The sequence below is a fragment of the Oncorhynchus kisutch genome, linkage group LG25 (assembly GCF_002021735.2).
Source record: "Oncorhynchus kisutch isolate 150728-3 linkage group LG25, Okis_V2, whole genome shotgun sequence".
NCBI classification, from domain to species: Eukaryota; Metazoa; Chordata; class Actinopteri; order Salmoniformes; family Salmonidae; genus Oncorhynchus; species Oncorhynchus kisutch.
The window spans coordinates 13628870-13648428 of NC_034198.2; the positions used below are offsets into that span (position 1 = coordinate 13628870).

At 42.7% G+C, this 19559-nt stretch overlaps 1 protein-coding gene across 2 annotated transcripts in view; it reads left to right on the forward strand.

Annotated features, from left to right (window-relative positions):
- The window catches only part of LOC109869977 (1-phosphatidylinositol 4,5-bisphosphate phosphodiesterase epsilon-1), an 89376-nt gene extending 73026 nt beyond the window's left edge, over positions 1-16350 (forward strand). For both annotated transcript variants that reach the window (XM_031805132.1, XM_020460298.2), the window contains exons 24-31: positions 2844-3137; positions 4592-4755; positions 6114-6375; positions 6605-6723; positions 6876-7004; positions 7114-7311; positions 11969-12175; positions 12689-16350. In XM_031805132.1, the coding sequence (XP_031660992.1) occupies positions 2844-3137; positions 4592-4755; positions 6114-6375; positions 6605-6723; positions 6876-7004; positions 7114-7311; positions 11969-12136 (1334 nt within the window). In that variant the 3' untranslated portion in view covers positions 12137-12175; positions 12689-16350. The remainder of the gene's footprint in view (positions 1-2843; positions 3138-4591; positions 4756-6113; positions 6376-6604; positions 6724-6875; positions 7005-7113; positions 7312-11968; positions 12176-12688) is intronic.
- The last annotated feature ends 3209 nt before the right edge of the window (positions 16351-19559 follow it).

A 19559-nucleotide genomic window follows, 5' to 3' on the forward strand; every position in this document is an offset into this window, starting at 1 on the left:
GGCGTTGGCCCACAACCAGCCACCAGAACAGCTTCAGTGTACCTTGGCATAGATTCTAGAAGTGTCTAACTATTGGAGGGATGAGACACCATTCTTCCATGAGAAATGCCATCATTTGGTGTTTTGTTGATGGTGGTGGAAAACGCTGTCTCAGGCAACGCTCCAGAATCTCCCATAAGTGTTCAATTGGGTTGAGATCTGGTGACTGAGACGGCCATGGCATATGGTTTACATCATTTTCATGCTCCTCAAACTATTCGGTGACGACTTGTGCCTTCTGGATGGGAGGGCATTGTCATCTTGAGGTGTAAACGTTTAAACATTTATTTGCCACGGATATAAGGCACGTTAACGGCAGTGAGTGAGACAGGGAAGTGACCACAAAGTCCTGTATGGCAGTACTTTGAGAAGTTAAATGAGATGGTGGTGAAATAAATGTCAACTTTGCTAGGTGGAATTGAGCTACAGTGGCAGTACAGGTGCCATGCTTAAACTGCCATTTTTTTTATGAAGATAGACAACCAGGTGAGGAGAGTTCCTTACTAATTAGTGATCTTATTTCATCAATCATGTACAAGGGAGGAGTGAAAACCCGCAGACACTCGGCCCTCCATCACGATTCAGATATGGTCCTGCAAAGTAGTTCAATCTACCCTGGCTACCTACCAGACGGCGCTCACCTTACTGCTGTCCCCCACCCACTCAGCAACGATGCTACGTAATGCCGTTATAGGTTCTCTGCTGTGTCCCTCCCCTCCATGTTCTCAGTTGTCAGTACTTCATGTCCCACTTCTCATCAATGTGATGGCTCGTTGCAGTGATGTATGACAGCATGTTCATAGACGCCCAACAATCTACTAACTCCACGTAGTACGGTGTAGGAGAGCTCACACTTTGTACTTGCAGAGCAATCATTGTACAGTTGTGGCCAAAAGTCTCCTGACTCAGTTTGTATGATGGCAATTTGCATATACTCCAGAATGTTATGAAGAGTGATCAGATGAATTGCAATTAATTGCAAAGTCCCTCTTTGCCATGCAAATGAACTGAATCCCCCAAAAAACATTTCCACCGCATTTCAGCCCTGCCACAAAAGGACCAGCTGACATCATGTCAGCGATTCTCTCGTTAACACAGGTGTCTGTTGACGAGGACAAGGCTGGAGATCACTCTGTCATGCTGATTGAGTTTGAATAACAGACTGGAAGCTTCAAAAGGAGGGTGGTGCTTGGAATCATTGTTCTTCCTCTGTCAACCTTTGGTTACCTGCAAGGAGACACGTGCCGTCATCATTGCTTTACACAAAAAGGGCTTCACAGGCAAGGATATTGCTGCCAGTAAGATCGCCCCTAAATCAACCATTTATCAGATCATCAAGTACATCAAGGAGAGCGGCTCAATTGTTGTGAAGGCGGCTTCAGGGCGCCCAAGAAAGTCCAGCAAGCTCCAGGACAGTCTCCTAAAGTTGATTCAGCTGCGGGATCGGGACACCACCAGTACAGAGCTTGCTCAGCAATAGCAGCAGGCAGGTGTGAGTGCATCTGCACGCACAGTGATGCGAAGACTTTTGGAGGATGGCCTGGTGTCAAGAAGGGCAGCAAAGAAGCCACTTCTCTCCAGGAAAATCCAGGACAAACTGATATTCTGCTAAATGTACAGACAGGGATTGGACTGCTGAGGACTGGGGTAAAGTCTTTTTCTCTGATGAATCCACTTTCCAATTGTTTGGGCATCCGGAAAAAAGCTTGTCCGGAGAAGACAAGGTGTGCGCTACCATCAGTCCTGTGTCATGCCAACAGTAAAGCATCCTGAGACCATTCATGTGTGGGGTTGCTTCTCAGCCAAGGGAGTGGGCTCACTCACAATTTTAGAACACAGCCATGAATAAAGAATGGTACCAACACATTCTCAGAGAGCAACTTCTCCCAACCATCCAGGAGCAGTTTGGTGACGAACAATGCCTTTTCCAGCATGATGGAGCACCATAAGCGCCATAAGGCAAAAGTGATAACTAAGTGGCTCGGGGAACAAAACATCGATATTTTGGGTCCATGGCCAGGAAACTCCCCAGACCTTATCCTCAAAAGGCGGGTGGACGAACAAAAACCCACAAATTCTGACAAACTCCAACATTGCTTATGTAAGAATGGGCTGCTAGTAGTCAGGATGTGGCCCAGAAGTTAATTGACAGCATGCCAGGGCGGATTGCAGAGGTCTTGAAAAAGAAGGGTCACGACTGTACCATTTTTACATCTGGGCCGTTAAGGCATCTTGTAGTCTGGTTCTATATATGCCATCAGGGCATTGAAGCCAACATCCTCTACCATTGGCAATGGCTGCATTTCAACTGCAATTATTTCTGTACTGTGATTACTGCAGTCAGCAACAGGTTGAGTCTCCCTTTCAGATGGTTAAACGTTCAGAAATGTTTTACATTTGCCACATCCCAATTGTCATCCTATAGGGCCAAATGTAGTCAAATAACAGCCTGACCAGCATTTTTATACATGACCCTAAGCATGATGGGATGGATGTTTAATTTCTTAATTAACTCAGGAACCACACCTGTGTGGAATTACCTGCTTTCAATATACTTTTGTGTCTCTGATTTACTCAAGTGTTTTCATTATTTTGGCAGTTACCTGTACTATTTGGGTTAGTTAAATGTTAGTGTTACATTGTCTTGCTGTCCTGGGAAAAAGCTTTTTAACATTTTTATGTGTAATATATGTCATCGTTATTTGAGCTGTCCTTTTTTCTGCTTTCTTTTCACTGCTATCGCTCTGGATAAACGTATCCGCCAAATGACTAGATTGTAAATGTGTAACTGTTTCCCCCTCCAGGTAGCGTGGAGGGCATCCGTCTGAGCTGGGAAGAGCAGACATCGCCCGTGCTCAGCCCCAATGCCTCAGTGAGTGCCGTCATCCACACTCCCAAGTGCTACCACATCTCCTCTGTCAACGAGAACACTGCCAAGCGCCTGTGCCGCCGCAACTCAGAGAAGCTGATCCAGCACACCACCTACCAGCTGTTAAGGACCTACCCGGCCGCCACTCGCATCGACTCCGCCAACCCCAACCCTCTGCCCTTCTGGCTACACGGCATGCAAGTGGTGGCTCTCAATTATCAGACTGATGGTAAGGACATGGAGAGGAGTCTTACTGATAAGGTTGGTCCAGTTTAGTCCCTGGACGTTGCTATGCTCAATGGAGATTCTTAATTGCAAATTATTTTTAGTCCAGGACCAGGCTGGGACTTTATCTGGGTATGGGGAAATAACCAGGCTGGGACTTTATCAGGGTATGGGGAAATAACCAGGCTGGGACTTTATCAGGGTATGGGGAAATAACCCCTATATACTAAACAAAAATATGAATGCAACATGCAATAATTTCAAAGATCTCACTGAGTTACAGTTCATAGGAGGAAATCAGTCAAATGAAATCAATAAATTAGGCCCTAATCTATGGATTTCACATGACTGGGAATACAGATATGCATCTGTTGGTCACAGATACCAAGATTTCTTCAAGGTATTTCTATGCATTCAAATTGCCATCGCTTGCCCACATGACTCCATACACGTGGTCTGTGGTTGTGAGGCCTGTTGGATGTACTGCCAAATTCTCTAAAACAACGTTGGAGGCGGCTTTCAATTCTCTGGCAACAGCTCTGGTGGACATTCCTGCAGTCAGCATGCCAATCGCACGCTCCCGCGAGACGTGTGGCATTGTTGTGCGACAACACTGCGCATTTTAAGGTGGCCTTTTATTGTCCCCAGCACAAGGTGCGCCTGTGTAATGATTATGCTGTTTAAACAGCTTCTTGATATGCCACACCTGTCAGGTGGATGGATTATCTTGGCAATGGAAAAATGCTCACTAACAGGGATGTAAACAAGTTTGTGTACAAAATATGAGCAAAAAAAGCTTTATATGCATATGAAAATTTTCTGTGATCGTTTATTTCGGCTAATGGGTGCAATTCATTATATGTTGTATTTTTGTTCAGTGTCGTCTCTAACTAGGTAATTTTGTACCCTGGTCAGGTGACATGGTCAGGAAAAACTCAGGGCCCTACTTACAACTTATGAACTCTTAACTTTTCAAGAAACTCTAGTTGCCTATTCATTGGAAATGGCTTGGACAGGGTACAATATGACCGTGTGGAAATGTATTGGGGAAACACTAGGTTATGTTATCTTGCATGTCATTGTTCATTTCTCTGTAAGGGGGAGCTCTGACCTGGGCAGCACTGAGTCAACTCAGTACGCTGGACATGGCCGTGATGCTGATAGGCCGTCATTGTAACTAAGAATTTGTTCTTAGCGGACTTGCCTAGTTAAATAAGTAAATAAAATATGCATTTTATAGGCTTGTCTGTTTTTACACATTTATAAAGCCTAGTTGCAGATTTGCAAGCTATGTTTCTCCACTCATCTGTGCCAATTTTCAAACAAAAATTAGGATAAGTGATGCTTGTGAAACAATGGATGGTCTGCTGTTGTCTGTTTCCTTACTCTTTCTCCTCTCTCATTCTCTCACCACCTTCTCTCTTTCACTCTCTCCGTCGCCACCTCTGCTCTCTCCAGACCTGCCCATGCAGTTGAACACGGCTCTGTTTGAGGCAAATGGGCATTGTGGATATGTCCTGAAACCTCCAGTGCTGTGGGATCGCAGCTGTCCCCTCTACCAGCAACTCTGCTCCCTGGAGAGAGACGTGGAGAGCATAAGCCCAACACTCTACTCTCTGACTGTGAGTACACACAAACACACCCCTCCCCTCCATATGTATTTGGACTGCTAAAACCATTTTTGGCTCTCTACTTCATAGGCTCGATACTACTTTTGGATTAGAGATCAAATGTTTCATATGAGGTGACAGTACAGAATGGCACCTTTTTATGTGAGGGTATTTTCATACAAATCTGTTATACTGTTTACAAATGAAAGCACTATGTATCCCCCCCCCCTCCCATTTTTGAAAAAGTATGTGGACAAATTTGCTTATCGTCAAAAGTTTTGTATTTTGTCCCATATTCCTTCCACGCAATGAATACATCAAGCTTGTGACTACAAACTTATTGGATGTATTTCCAGTTTGTTTTGATTGTGTTTTGGATTCTATTTTGTCTAATAGGAACTGAATGGATATGAACATATGGAGGGGAGTGTACATGGATGCACACAAGCAAGCATGCAAACATACACTTTTTATAAAAAAATATATATTTTAGCCTTATTTTTCAAAGTATGTTGACTGAGAACACGTTCTCATTTACAGCAAAGTCCTGGGGAATAGTTACATGGGAGATGAATGAGCCAATTGGAAGCTGGGGATGATTAGGTGGACATGATAGCTAGATAGGGAATTTAGTCAGGACATTGGGGTTAACACCCCTATGATAAGTGCCATGAGCTTTAGTGACCACAGAGACCAATCACTGCCCTGGGGCATTGGGAAAGTTTTTGTAAATTTTAGACCAGAGGAAAGAGTGCCTCTTAATGGCCCTCCAGCAGCATCTGGTCTCTCATCCAGGGATCATCCCTGCTTAGCTTCAGAGGCAAGCCAGCAATGGGATGCAGGGTGGTATGCTGCTGGGAGCACACACACACACAATCTCTCCCCCTCTAGGGATACACAGACACTCAACCCATCAAAAACGTATTTTAAAATGTAGCCAAACACACTTCAATATGATCCATATATTGGTCTCTCTCACTAACTACCCTGCTGGGTATACACACACACACTTACCCAAAGCACTCCCATCGGGCTCTTCAACATAGTTTTGATGGGTTTATTGGAGATATTTGCACCATATATACAGTATGATTTCTCTATTTGAGACAAGGACACCACCCAATAAATCTTCTGCAATAGTGAATGGGAAAAGAGGTCGTAAAACGAGTTGTGTAAACAGATGTTTAATTTCTTATCAAATCTGCCAGGAATATGTCATACAGTAAGTATTATAAAGTATTAAGTAAAACTGAGTAATGTAATTACACGTGTAATGCCAAGTATCTGTCTTATAGTGGATTGAGATGATTAAATACAGTTTTGATATACAGTATATAATGAATAAAAGGTGTCCTTTCCCCCTCTGTCAGATTGTTTCTGGGCAGAACGTGTGCCCTGCCATCGGCGCGGGCAGCCCCTGTGTGGAGGTGGAAGTGATGGGCATGCCCGTGGACAGCTTCCAATTCCGCACCAAGCCCATCCACCGCAACGCGCTCAACCCCATGTGGTCAGAGCACTTCCGATTCCCCGTGCACTTTGAGGACGCCTGCTTCCTGCGCATCGCTGTGGTCGAGAACAACAGCTACCAGACCACTGCTCAAAGGATTCTGCCCCTACGGGCCCTCAAACCAGGTGAGGGAGAAGATGAGGGGGAGGAGTGGAGAAGAGGAGGAAGAAAGTGAAGACTTTCTCAAGTATACACATCAATAGCATGTAACCTATTAATAAATAATTGAACAATGATTTTTAGCAACATGCTATGTACAGAGTTTGCTAGCAGCTACAGCACGGCATGTGGCCAGGTAATATACATTTCTACTCCCTGTTCTTAATGTCTGTGGTTGGTTGTCTGTTGTTCCAGGCTATAGACACATCCAGCTGAGGACGCAGCACAACGAGCCCCTGGAGGTGTCCAGTCTGTTCATCTATAGCCGCAGAGTAGAGGAGAGCCCCACCGGCACAGCCCTGCCTGCTGCCATGGTAACACACACACACCCCTGAGGAGCAGCTAGGGATTGCTTATATTACTGTAGCTCTTCGAACAGCATCTGATGAGCTAATTAGCTAGTAACCTTAAAATACATGTAAGGACTATGTAAATATCTATTTACAACACTGTATTTCCCTGGCAGCTGTTTAGTTCTGAGGAGCGGAGGGCAGCCCAGCTACACAAAGTGACTGTCCACGGTGTGCCAAGTCGAGAGCCTTTCACTGTAGTGTCTGTGAAAGAGCAGACCACAGCCGGACAGCTACTGGACACGGTCAGTCCCGGCACACCCACCCATAGGAAAATGTACCCACACAAACACACCAGACCCGCCACGCTCTCAGTTCATAGTGGCCTATCTATTTCTCCTCTCCCCACATTAGTTGCTGATGTCCACAGATGGTGCCAGTGAGTACTTCCTTTGTGAGGAGAAGGTGTCACTGGGGAAGGAGCGCAGTGACCGTAAGAGGTGTCCTCAGCAGCGCCCCGTAGCCCCTGAGGAGGAGATCGTCAGGGTTATCAACAGCTGGCAGCCCGAAGAGGGATATGTGGGCAGAATCTGCCTTAAAACCAAGGAAGAGGTACTACTTTATTCAACGGAAATTTCCCATGACTGCTGTAGAGTCTAGCTATTTTAATGAGAAACCGGTCAAGCAAATACTGTATTTTTTTTATCATTTTCTTCATTCTAAGTGCCCCGTCCTGGGGTCATATTATGAAATACACACTACTTTCCTTTCATATACAGTAGACGGGTTAGCTGACAACGTCATGAAATCGATGCGTGCGCGTCGATGGGGTTGTGATTCTGGACAGTCGGATAGCTAGCAACAATGACAAGAAGCTGCCACGTGGGGAATCGTAGATGGCTCGTTTCAGCTCGTTGCATCTCATTGATACCATGTCTTGTTTTTAGGTCTACTGTTTGCTAATATGCCAAAAAATTTGCTAGCTGGATAAGAAACAACTGTAACAATTTGAGACAAGTGCTCATTGTGCAATTTATATATATTTTTTATAACGATATGGAGAGGAAGTACAGCTTCAATATTGTCAACCATCCCTCGATTCTAAGCCAACCCTGCCTAAATTTGTCCACAGTTGCACATGCATTGGTTTTGTTGCCTATAGGGAAAATAAGTGGTGGGCCGAACCGAAAAAATGTAATGTTGATCAATCCGTGTCGAGGGAGGAGCTGATTTTATTTTGTATATGACAGTGACTAAAATGTATTTGTGCTTGATTTCTTTTATACTAATGTAAAGTTGTGTAACTGTGATGGACCACACACTCATCACAGTAGGTGGTGGCATGCACCTTAAACAATTGTTTGCGGACCGCCATTATACCGAAGAAGAAATCATAAGCTGCTGTCGGTGTGTGATGATGATGATGATGATGATGATAAAATCTAGCTAGCTCCCAAAGACTAAAATAAGATAAATATATTGTTTTGAGTGCACTTGACATATGCAGCATATACCCACACAGCATGTACCCACACAAACACACCAGACCCGCCACGCTCTCAGTTCATAGTGGCCTATCTATTTCTCCTCTACTCTGATGCTAGAGTCTGACACAACTTGCTTAGGCAGGGAGGGAGAGACATTTTCCACGCTTCAGTACATGAACTGTTTTCCAAAATTTAGATGGATCACCAGCAGAGTCTGAGATAAAACTTAGAAAGTAGCAGGATTTGGCTTTCTTAATTGAGGAGGTTCATCTATTTCTCAATTGCCTGAAAAGCTGCCAATCTGCTAACAGTGTCAATTTTTCTAGCCTTGGCTCAGGCCTGATTTCTCATTCTAACAAGGTCTGAAAGTTTTATAGAGACCAAAGGATTTATTCTGTTTTTTTACTCTAAGGCGTTTAATGGGTGTGTGTTTGTCTGCCAGAGAGATGAAAAATAGATAACATAGCTAATTCAGGGTCAGGCATGCAGCTGACTCAAAGTAATAGGCCTACACGTTTATTTTTATGTATCTTTACAGTGGCTTGCGAAAGTATTCACCCCCTTTGCCATTTTTCCTATTTTGTTGCCTTATAACCTGGAATAAAATGTGATTGTATATCATTTGATTTACACAACATGCCTACCACTTCGATCTGTGGGCTTCCCATTTAGACGAGCTGATTCATGGGCTTCCCATTTGGGCTAACCGTAACAGAGGGAACAGTGGAATTCAAGTGTATGGGCACAAGATTATTACTGGCAATGATTATCTGTAGGAGTATGATGATGATAATAATGTGGGAATGGGAGGAATTACCTGAGCAGGGGTTGGGCTATTGTTGAGTCAATGTTTTATAAGAGCCTCCTCGGGTAAGAAACTTTGTACCTCCTATTTGGTTGCCATGCCATCCTTCTTGTTAAACTGGGGCCTCTCCCAGAAGTGGTCAAAATTGTCAATGTACTCAAAATCTACCGAGGAACAGTAGGATTTAAGCCAGTAGTATAGCCAGAGTAGATGACTAAAGTGTTCCATTCCGCAACCTGTTGTTGGTTTCGGCCCGGAAATTAGAACCTGCTTGTCTGTCTCCTTTAGGCTGCCTGTGAACACTCTGAAGTCAGCTTTTAATTGCTCCGACGTATGAAGATTGATGTAGTTTGTACCGACAGGAATTGACTACTGTGTGAGCATTCGGGTGCTCCATCACAGCAAGGACCTGGTGATCTATGTCCTGAACATGGGCTGCAGGGAAGCCGAGGGTCCTTGCTTCCGTGACCACCCTAACTATGGAGCTTCCTATAACTACCACTAGAGGACGAGAGTGTCCCTGCGAGGTGTGGAATGTGCTCTGGGGGCTGCTCCAGTGGACAGCCCGGCTCAGTAACCCAGGACCAGATCCAGAGGAGCTTGCTCTCGGTACTGAGGTGGAATGGGAAGGACGGGTAGAGCGGCAGAGGGCCCTGTTGGAGCTCAGAGCCTTGAAACGGTTAGATAGCCACAGGTCTGGACGAGAGGGCAAATGGAAGATGCGTTGAGATTTTCCTCCTCTTCTACCTCTAACTCGACTCCGCCTTGTCTCTGATGGTGTAGAGCAAGACCGGAAAGAGCAATACCGGATAGAGCAATACCGGAAAGTGGCCCATGTTAGTGTCCACATTAGCTACTGCAGAGGAGCCCAGTCTTGTAGAGCACCCTGGATTATCCCCTCCATCGTTTCGAATTGTCGCTTCAAGGCTGCATGCTGTTTTTGATGTCGTTTTGGCCAGAGCAAGACTATTTCGGACCCCGTTCAATGATCCGGTCTTTTGAGGCAACAAACTGTTTACACTTATCACAAGTGTATGTCAGTAAATTCTTTCTTCTTTCACACGTCTCATATTTCATGACTTTTGTGGCCATTTCCAGATCAGTCTACAAATCAGAGTAGTCAGAAACAGCCTTCATGGCTACAAGAGCCATCCGCAAAGCGAGACGAGCTTTGCCGGTGACGGCAATGTAGCCTAGCTAGTCGTGGCTAGACCTAGCAGTTCAGTCAGGATTGTAAAATCCTGTCAAAAAACTGGGGGTTAAGAACAGCACTAACACATTGGTCCCAAAATAATATGTTTTTAAAAGTATAAAACGCTGTGTCACCACTCAAACGTTCTGCTTCCTACTTTAATTTTTTTTTTGATATTTAACCTTTATTTAACTAGGCAAGTCCGTTATAAACAAATTCTTATTTACAATGAGGGCCTAGGAACAGTGGGTTAACTGCCTTGTTCAGGGGTATAAGGACAGATTTTTACCTTGTCAGCTCGGGGATTTGATCTAGAAACCTTTCGGTTACTGGCCCAACGCTCTAACCACTAGGCTACCTGCCGCCCCTACTTCCTAGTCATTTGACATGAATTAACCACTCATGTATGGGGACACGCTCCAGCAGAGACGTTAGGAAAAGGGTTAGGGTTAGGCTACAGTTGTCACGTTGGTGACAAGAGTTGTTGACAACTAGATGGTGCTGTACTCATCTAGCCACAACCGTACAAACCATCAGTCCTGACAAACCATCAGTGCCATAAAACCAGAACTACTAATGCTTATTATCCCTCGCATCCCATTCCAGATTCTATGGTGCAAGTTAGGTTTACGTAGATCTGTCCACGAGAGATTAATTGAGATGTTTTCTCATGGAGAATGATAGTCTGCAGGATTATAGAAAGCAGTTTGGTAAGGAATGTTTGAATTTCATATACTTAACATTCAGTGAATGAGTATTAATAAAATTTAAGTAGAGGTGTGGATCATTCAGTGTGACATATCTCCTTCGCATAGAGTTGATCAGGCTGTTGATTCTGGCCTGTGGAATCTTGTCCTACTCTTCAATGCGTGTGCAAAGTTGCTGTATATTGGCGGGAACTGGAACACTCTGTTGCACACGTCGATCCAGAGCATCCCAAACATGATCAATGGGTGACATGTCTGGTGAGTATGTAGGCCATTTGAAGAACTGGGACATTTTCAGCTTCCAGGAATTGTGTACAGATCCTTGCGACATGGGGCTGTGCATTATCATGCTGAAACATGAGGTGATGGGGTGGATTAATGGCACGACAATGGGCCGCAGGATCTCGTCATAGTATCTCTGTGCATAAAAATTGCCATGGATAAAATATAATTGTGTTCGTTGGCCGTAGCTTATCCCTGCCCATACCATAAGCCAACCGCCACCATGGGACACTGTTCACAATATTGACATCGGCAAAACGCTCACCCACACGACACCATACATGTGGTCTGCGGTTGTGAGGCCGGTTGGACGTACTGCCAAATTCTCTAAAACAATGTTGGAGGTGGTTTATGATAGAGAAATGAACATTCAATTCTTTGGCAACTGCTCTGCTGGATATTCATGCAGTCAGCACACTCAAACTTTAGACTGTGGAATCTGTGGAATTGTGCACATTTTAGTGCCATTTTATTCTCCCCAGCGCAAGTTGCACCTATGTAATGATCATGCTGTTTAGTCAACTTCTTGATTTGCCACTCCTGTCAGGTGGATGGATTATCTTGGCAAGGAGAAATGCTCACTAGCAGGGATGTAAACAAATTTGGACACAAAATTTGAGAGAAATTTCTGGGATGATTTTACAACACTATACATGTTGTGTTTATATTTTTGTTCAGTAATATACGAACATAACACACCCACATCAAACCACAAGTTCAAGTGATTATTGTTGCTCCTTAGAATTCTTGCTTTTATCAGAAATAACTCTGACTACGTGTGTGCGTGCGCACTCAGATGGCCCGTGAGGACGAGAGGAAAGGCATCTCGTTTGCCAGCGAGCTGAAGAAACTGACGAGTTGCAGCCAGAGCGTCGTTGCCCCGGCCGCACAAGAGAGCAGCCACAGTAAGGATGAAAGCAGCAGGGCAGCATACGGTGTGCCTCTGACTGAGACCCATGAGTGAGACGCTCGGTCTGCAGTGTGTGGATGGAGTCCCCAGAAGGTACGGAAGTCCCTACTGTTTCCTATTGTCTTTACAACTAGGGCTTTCCCTATTGGCCCTAGTAGCCCCAATCTTTTTCGTCTCCTCCTTCTGGCCATGCCTATAAATGTCTTCCACAGTCAGTTTTCCTTTTTCAATTTCTTAACTTTTGACATCTTCATTTATTTACACAATATTTATATAATGCCATTTTTATTTTTTACGCAATTATTTCTCGCCTCATTAATTAGGATAAATGAGTCACTCAGGGACAATGTCGAAGTCGATGTTATCTGCAGTGTTTCAAACAAAATGTTTATTTTAATATTGTATGTGTAGTATTTTATTATTGATATTTTAACAACTAGCATAACATAACACAATGACATCTATGATATGCATTAGTATATTTGAGTGGACAATGACATGGGCAGTTGTGTATTGCATATGAAGTACTGTATACTCAGATATGTATACAATACGACCAATATGTCTGTCGTGTTGTTGTCCACTACTTCCCTCTCCCTTTTTCAGGGTCTCTCTCTTATAGGACTCGAAGTCCTGGGTGGTGGAGGGCTGGGCGGAGGCAGAGAGGCTCCTCCTGGGGGGTGGTGGCGGTCCTTGGGAGCAGGGCCTACACCGGCTATCTGACCACCTTAGAGCGCACCAGTATTCCTGAACACACCATGAAGAGTTGAGTTAGTCCCTCCCGTGAGTAAAGAGCTTCCCCCAGAAAGTCCCACCCTGGCTGGCTGGTAGATGACGGTTCGGAGTGAAAGAAGGTTGTGTTATCTGCTGGGTCGTTAGCTGCCATCCCTCTGTGTTCATTAGGGTACACCGTAGCAAAACATTTTGCAACGGAAAAAGGCAAGTGTTTCTTATTGGACAAGTTTAGGTAGTTCCTCCTTGTTTCAGTCCCTTTTATTATTGTTTGGTGCCTAATGAATACATCCCTGAAGTGGTGGCCGTTGCTGAACGCAGTTGCTGAATGCAGCAGCCAGCCTAACCCTGTTCAGCCTGTTTATTTTTTTAGAATGAATATAGGCTTGATTCTTGGCCATGTTGTATCTTCTTCTACCCGCAGCTGAGTCATGGGCCTACTGTAGGCTGGTGTTGAATGTCTGCATGAACTCCAGACAGTGTATTTAGTTGAGGTGCGGGAAGCAGCAGTAGCTGCGGCTACCAGCCTTTCTCCTGCTAAGAATGAGGGCATTGTGAATGTGGCCAACAAGCTGGCTTGTTGTTTGATTCCCTTTGGCTGCATTTAACACAGGCAGCCCAATTCTGATCATTTGCCTAGTTATTGGCAAAATAGCTGATCTGATTGGTCAAAAGGCCAATTAGTGAAGAAAAAAAAATGCAGGCCTTATGTCCCAGTATTCACAGTACTGTAATTTATAACTATATAGTTGTGTATTTGATGATATTCAGTGTTTTGCACGTAGTAGTTTTGCTGTTATATTCAGTATTTTTTTATCGCCATTTTTCCCGATGGTTTATCTTGTTTGATATGAAAGAGTGCGCTTCAAAAGTATTGTAACGGTGACTGTTTTTGTTTTGGCTCCTTACTCCCGCACTTTGGATTTGAAATTATACAATGATTATGAGGTTATTAAAGTGTGGACTGTCAGCTTTAATTTGAGGGTAAAAAATATTTTGTCATTTTGGAGAATCTAAGAATCTAATATGTTTCGAAACACTTCTACATGAATGTGGATGCTACCGTTATTACAGATAGTCCTGAATGTATCGTGAATAATGAGTGAGAAAGTTGGACACATATATCATACCCCCAAAACAATGCCAACCTCCCCTGTTATTGTAATGGTGTGAGGTAAGCATGTATTGGGGGTATGATATTTGTGCGTCTGTCTTACTCATCATTATTCATTAGCCGTAATCATGGTAGCATCCACATTAATGTAGAAGTGTTAAGAAACATATTCTATTCTTATTTACAATAAAAGTGACACCAAAATGTCAATGCATGATTTATCATTCATTCCTATTGGTCACAAAATAATCTGAAACACAACCACAACAAACTGCAAATCCATCCAAGTGTGTAGAGTTACAAGCTTGAAGTAATCATAGCGTGCTAGGAATATGGGACCAAATACTAAACTTTTGACTACTTTAATACACAAGTGCATTTGTCCCAATACTTTTGATCCCCTAAAATGGGGCATTATGTACACAAAGTGCTCTAGTTTCTAAACGGTTAACCCAATATGGATGAAAATACCCTAAAGTTAAAGATAACAGTCTGCACTCTAACCTCAGTCATTTTAAATCCAAAATGCTGGAGTACTCACTGTATGATGGTGTATGGTGTTTGATATGATATTTGAAAACAAAATGAGATTTTGGTTTCAAATTCAACTCGTCATTGCAGCAGGTCCAAGCGTATCAGCACTTGAGAACCCCATCACCTCTTGATGTCAAAAGCAAGAGAGGTTTTCGAAAACCCCCAGGTATAATTTATTTTTGTAAAACATCAAATCAAAAGTAAATTTTTAAAGGGGCAATCAGCAATTCCTACATCCATTTTTGGACTAATAAATTGATAAGTACCCATTTTGATTCTTGAATAATATAACTTAATTTTAAAGGCCTCATAAGCTTAGTTCAACTGTCGTACTCCATCAGAACCCAAAATATAAGCTTGTTTTACTCCAATGTTTGTAAACAAACCAAATGTAAACAAACTATATAGCCTCAACATGGTTTAAAGTTTAATTTTGATATCATGGTTGGTCAATCCTTGCATCCATAGCTCGGTCTATGAATTTGAGTGATTACATTTCTCCAGCCCCGTCCCTCAACTTTTAACCGAACCAGTGGGGGAGGCCGCTTTGCAATTGTTTTTACTGCTGATTGCCGCTTTAAAGTAATTTTGTTGATGTCTACTATCATAATGTCAATACAGGGTTTAGCGATGTCTGATATTGTTCCCAAGTTGTTTATTGATGAAATTGATGATAGTATTATACGGAGTTGTCTACTAGGTGTTTTAACCTATGCCCATTTCAGTCTGTTGTCAGAAACTTGATTCAAATGGGGGCCATGTTGTTTCCCTCCTTAATTTAGAATGTGGATCACTAAGTGTGAGATTTGTATAACAAAGTCCATCTGTAGTTTTTTTCAACTTAGTATAAGTTTGTTTTAAAACTATGAAGGTGTGGCGTTTCTAATGAATGATTTATATTGTACTTGGTGTCTGATCATTGGTACTGCAAACGTCTCAACTTCCTTATAGATCTAGATACACATTTCAGCCTCTCTCCCTGGGTCCATACAATCTCACAGCAAACAAAATGATGGGCTTTTATGCAGCGTCTGTATGAGATGTATAAATACTACAGTAGTTATAATACACTGGCCACTACACTCGTGCCCGTTTACGGGTTGAAAATGTCAGATTTAGTCACTGATAAGTGTCTAAATTGGAACACAGTGGCTGTACAGTAACATGCTATACATTACGTCAGAGCTCTGCGCTTCACAGCGCTGTATGGGTTTTGACTGACAGCCGTTCTGAACTTGAGCACCGCACGCGACAAGAAGCTGCTCCCATCCCTCCTGCTAATTGGGCAACTTTTGCAAATGTTTTGTCTCAGTGAGGGAAGTGCTGTCAATCAAGAGGATTCAATGTATTTTGAAAGATGAGACGTTGATGATTTATAATAAATACCGCTTTGATGTCATGCAAGCAAGCCAATGTGCACTTCACATTTCCATATCATAAAACTCATGTCATATACAGTGTTAATGTTTGATCACTGATGTACAGTTACAATATGACATGGTGTCATACCCTGGGTTGTTCTGAACAGAATCTGTTTGTCTTTTGTGAAGAAAATTCGCTATGGAACACGCACCTGAATGCACCCATGACTCCTTTCTATGCGCACCAAAATTATCATCTGTTTCTCTGAATTGCCCTGTGTAAGACTAACACTTTTAAAATCGTATTTTATAACTTCGCTGGTCATGTTGGCAATCGATCAAGCTTATAAATGATGCCAACCTGACCCATATTGAGATATATAATGGGCTGTTTTTGGATTGCGTAAACAACAGTAATTGTGTGATGGCGGGGATGCAGGGTTGTTTTTCCAAACAAAATAAATGTGTTTGCTCTAGTTTCTCAACAGCACAGCTTGGAGAGCTCAAAAAAGCACATTATCGTTGAAGACTGAGTCAAAGTGCATTGAAAATAATTAGGATCTGTGCACACTTGAGGTGTGTGGCCACTTGGAGACACCATTTAGTCCTCACTCAAACCGTTGTCTTAGGTTGCACCTACCCCATATTTTCCAATAATATTCTTATGTTACGGAATGTATCCAGAGTATTTTCAGATTTAGGTATCAACAAACGCAGTGAAAAGTACAGAAAATGTAAAGTGTTTAGAGTCAGTCTTGTGTCAAGGGAACTTTGGTCTTATAATTTTCCCATAATCTTAATATGTTGCCTTTCAATTGCTACCATGCTTATGCATGTGCTTTTCATATTTCTTTTGTAAGAAACATTTCAATTTAACCCAATCAATGTAGGCCAATTCCCACGAGTGTAAATGGTTAAATGTCCAATATCAACAAATTTACAACCAATGAATGGGGTTGAGGGCATGGCTAAAATTGGTACAGAATTGGCACCGGTTTTCAGCTAAATGAACAAGTACCACAATGCCTACTTCCACATCGATGGTGCTGGAGTGGATTGGGTCGAGAACTTCAAGTTCCTCAGTGTGTTCATATCACTAAGGAATTAACATGGTCCACACAGTTGTGAAGAGGCATTTCCCCCTCAGGAGGCTGAAAAGATTTGGTATGATGCACAAAAAGTTATAATGCTGCACCATTGAGAGCATCTTGGCTGGCTACATCACCTCTTGGTACAGCAACTGCAGGGCACCTGACTTCCAGGCACTACAGAGAGTGATGAGTACGGCCCAGTAGGAAGATCCAGAAAATTGTCAGACTCCAGCCACCCAAGTCAGACTTATTTCGGAAACACTTTACTTGACACTCAGCGTCATAACATTATGACAGTCATAACCATGACTGCGGTAAATAAAATTGATTGGACATGATTTGGAAAGGCACACCTGTTTATATAAGGTCCTAAATTTGACAGTGCATGTCAGAGAAAAAAACCAAGCTATGAAATCGAAGGAATTGTTCGTAAAGCCCCGAGACCAGATTGTGTTGAGGCACAGATCTGGGGAAGGGTACAAAAAAAATGACTGCAGCATTGAAGGTTCCCATGAAGATAGTGGCCTCCATCATTCTTAAATGGAAGAAGTTTGGAACCACCAAGACTCTTTTCTAGAGCTGGCTGCCCGGCCAAACTGAGCAATCAGGGGAGAAGGGCCTTGGTCAGGGAGGTGACCAAGAATCCAATGGTCATTCTGACAGAGCTCCAGAGTTCCTCGGTGGAGATGGGAGAACCTTCCAGAAGGACAACCGTCTCTGCAGGACTCCACCAATCAAGCTTTATGGTAGACTGGCCAGATGGAAGACACACATCATTAAAAAGCACAGCCCTCTTGGAGTTTGTCAAAGGGCACATAAAGTACTCTGAAACAAGATTCTCTGGTCTGATGAAACCAAGATTGAAATCTTTGGCCTGCATGCCAAGCGTCACGTCTGGAGGAAACCAGGCACCATCCCTACGGTGAAGCATGGTGGTGGCAGCATCATGCTGTGGGGGTGTTATTCAGCGGCAGGGACTGGGAGACTAGTCCGGATCGAGGGAAACCTGAAATGAAGCAAAGTACAGCGAGATCCTTGATGAAAACCTGCTCAGGACCTCAGACTGGAGTGAAGGTCGAACTTGAACCCAATCGAACATCTCTGGAGAGATCCTGAAAATAGCTGTGCAGCAACGCTCCCCATCCAACCTGACAGAGCTTGAGATGATCTGCAGAGAAGAATGGGAGAAACTCCCAGCTACCTCAATTACCTCGTCCCCTGCACATCAACTCGGTACTGGTACTCCCTGTATATAGCCATGTTATTTTTATTCATTATTGTTATTTACAGTGTATTTATTCCTCGTGTCAGTATTTACATGGACATATATTTATCTTTAATTCTGCATTGTTGGAAAAGTACCCATAAGTAAGTGTTTCACTGTTAACGAAGGTTTTCCAGCACACAGCTTTGACCTGCTACAGTATTGGATTATTCACACACCACACTAAGACATTATCCCATTCCACTAACATTTCAAGCTTTTATACTTACAGTTGAAGTCGGCAGTTTACATACACCTTAGTAAAATACATTTAAACTCAGTTTTGCACAACTCCTGACATTTAATCCTAGTGAGGAGTTTGAAGGTAGGCCTTGAAATACATCCACAGGTACACCTCCAATTGACTCAAATTATTTCAATTAGCCTATCAGAAGCTTCTAAAGCCATGACATAATTTTCTGGAATTTTCCAAGCTGTTTAAAAGCACAGTCAACTTAGTGTATATAAACTTCTGACCCACTGGAATTGTGATACAGTGAATTATAAGTGAAATAATCTGTCTTATTATCTAACCATTAGTTTACCAGTGTAATGGTGAATTAAGTGCAGAACCACTTGTTTTGCAAACATGGTCCTCTTTTATCAATGGACAGTTCAGTACCTATGTCAAATGAAGATGTAGCTTAAAGTTCTGTTTATTCCTTTTTGGGTAATGTAATGACAGTCATAATCACTCAGTCATGTCATAACGGCTGACATAACTTGTCATAACGGCTGACATAACTTGTCATAACACTGTCATGAGCCACATTTAACTTAAGAAATTACACTTTGACACTTTCATGAAGCATTATGACCATCCTGTGTCACTTTACTTGGACTAACAAAATAAACTTTATGACACTGTCCAAGAAGCATTATGACATCATAATCATATTAGCCAGATAGGCCTATCACGTACATGCCCTTATATCAGCCCAAAAAAGGTGCCTAGTCCTGCTCCTGAAATCTGCTTTGTTTTAGGTGCATGTCTGACATTGTGTAAACTATTACAATAATATGGTGAATAAAAAATAGGATATATTTAACATGACAACCGTATGTTTATGGTATAATGGAATGTTTTGCCTTGTGTGGTACGTTTTGTGAGTTGACACTTGTGTAGGTGTCATAACCAGCCATAAAATAATGGAATATCACAACAGGTGTTATGATGACCATGTTATGACCTTGTCATAACGTGTTATGTCGCTGTGTGTCAAGTATTTATTTTGCCTAAAGATGGTGACACTACACACTTACAATAGGCCTATATCTATATCTAAAAATACATGCAGAAATTAACATCCCATCATGCTGGTCATGTTTAAAAATGTGTGTGTGTGTGTGTGTGTATACACACACACTGAACAAAAATATA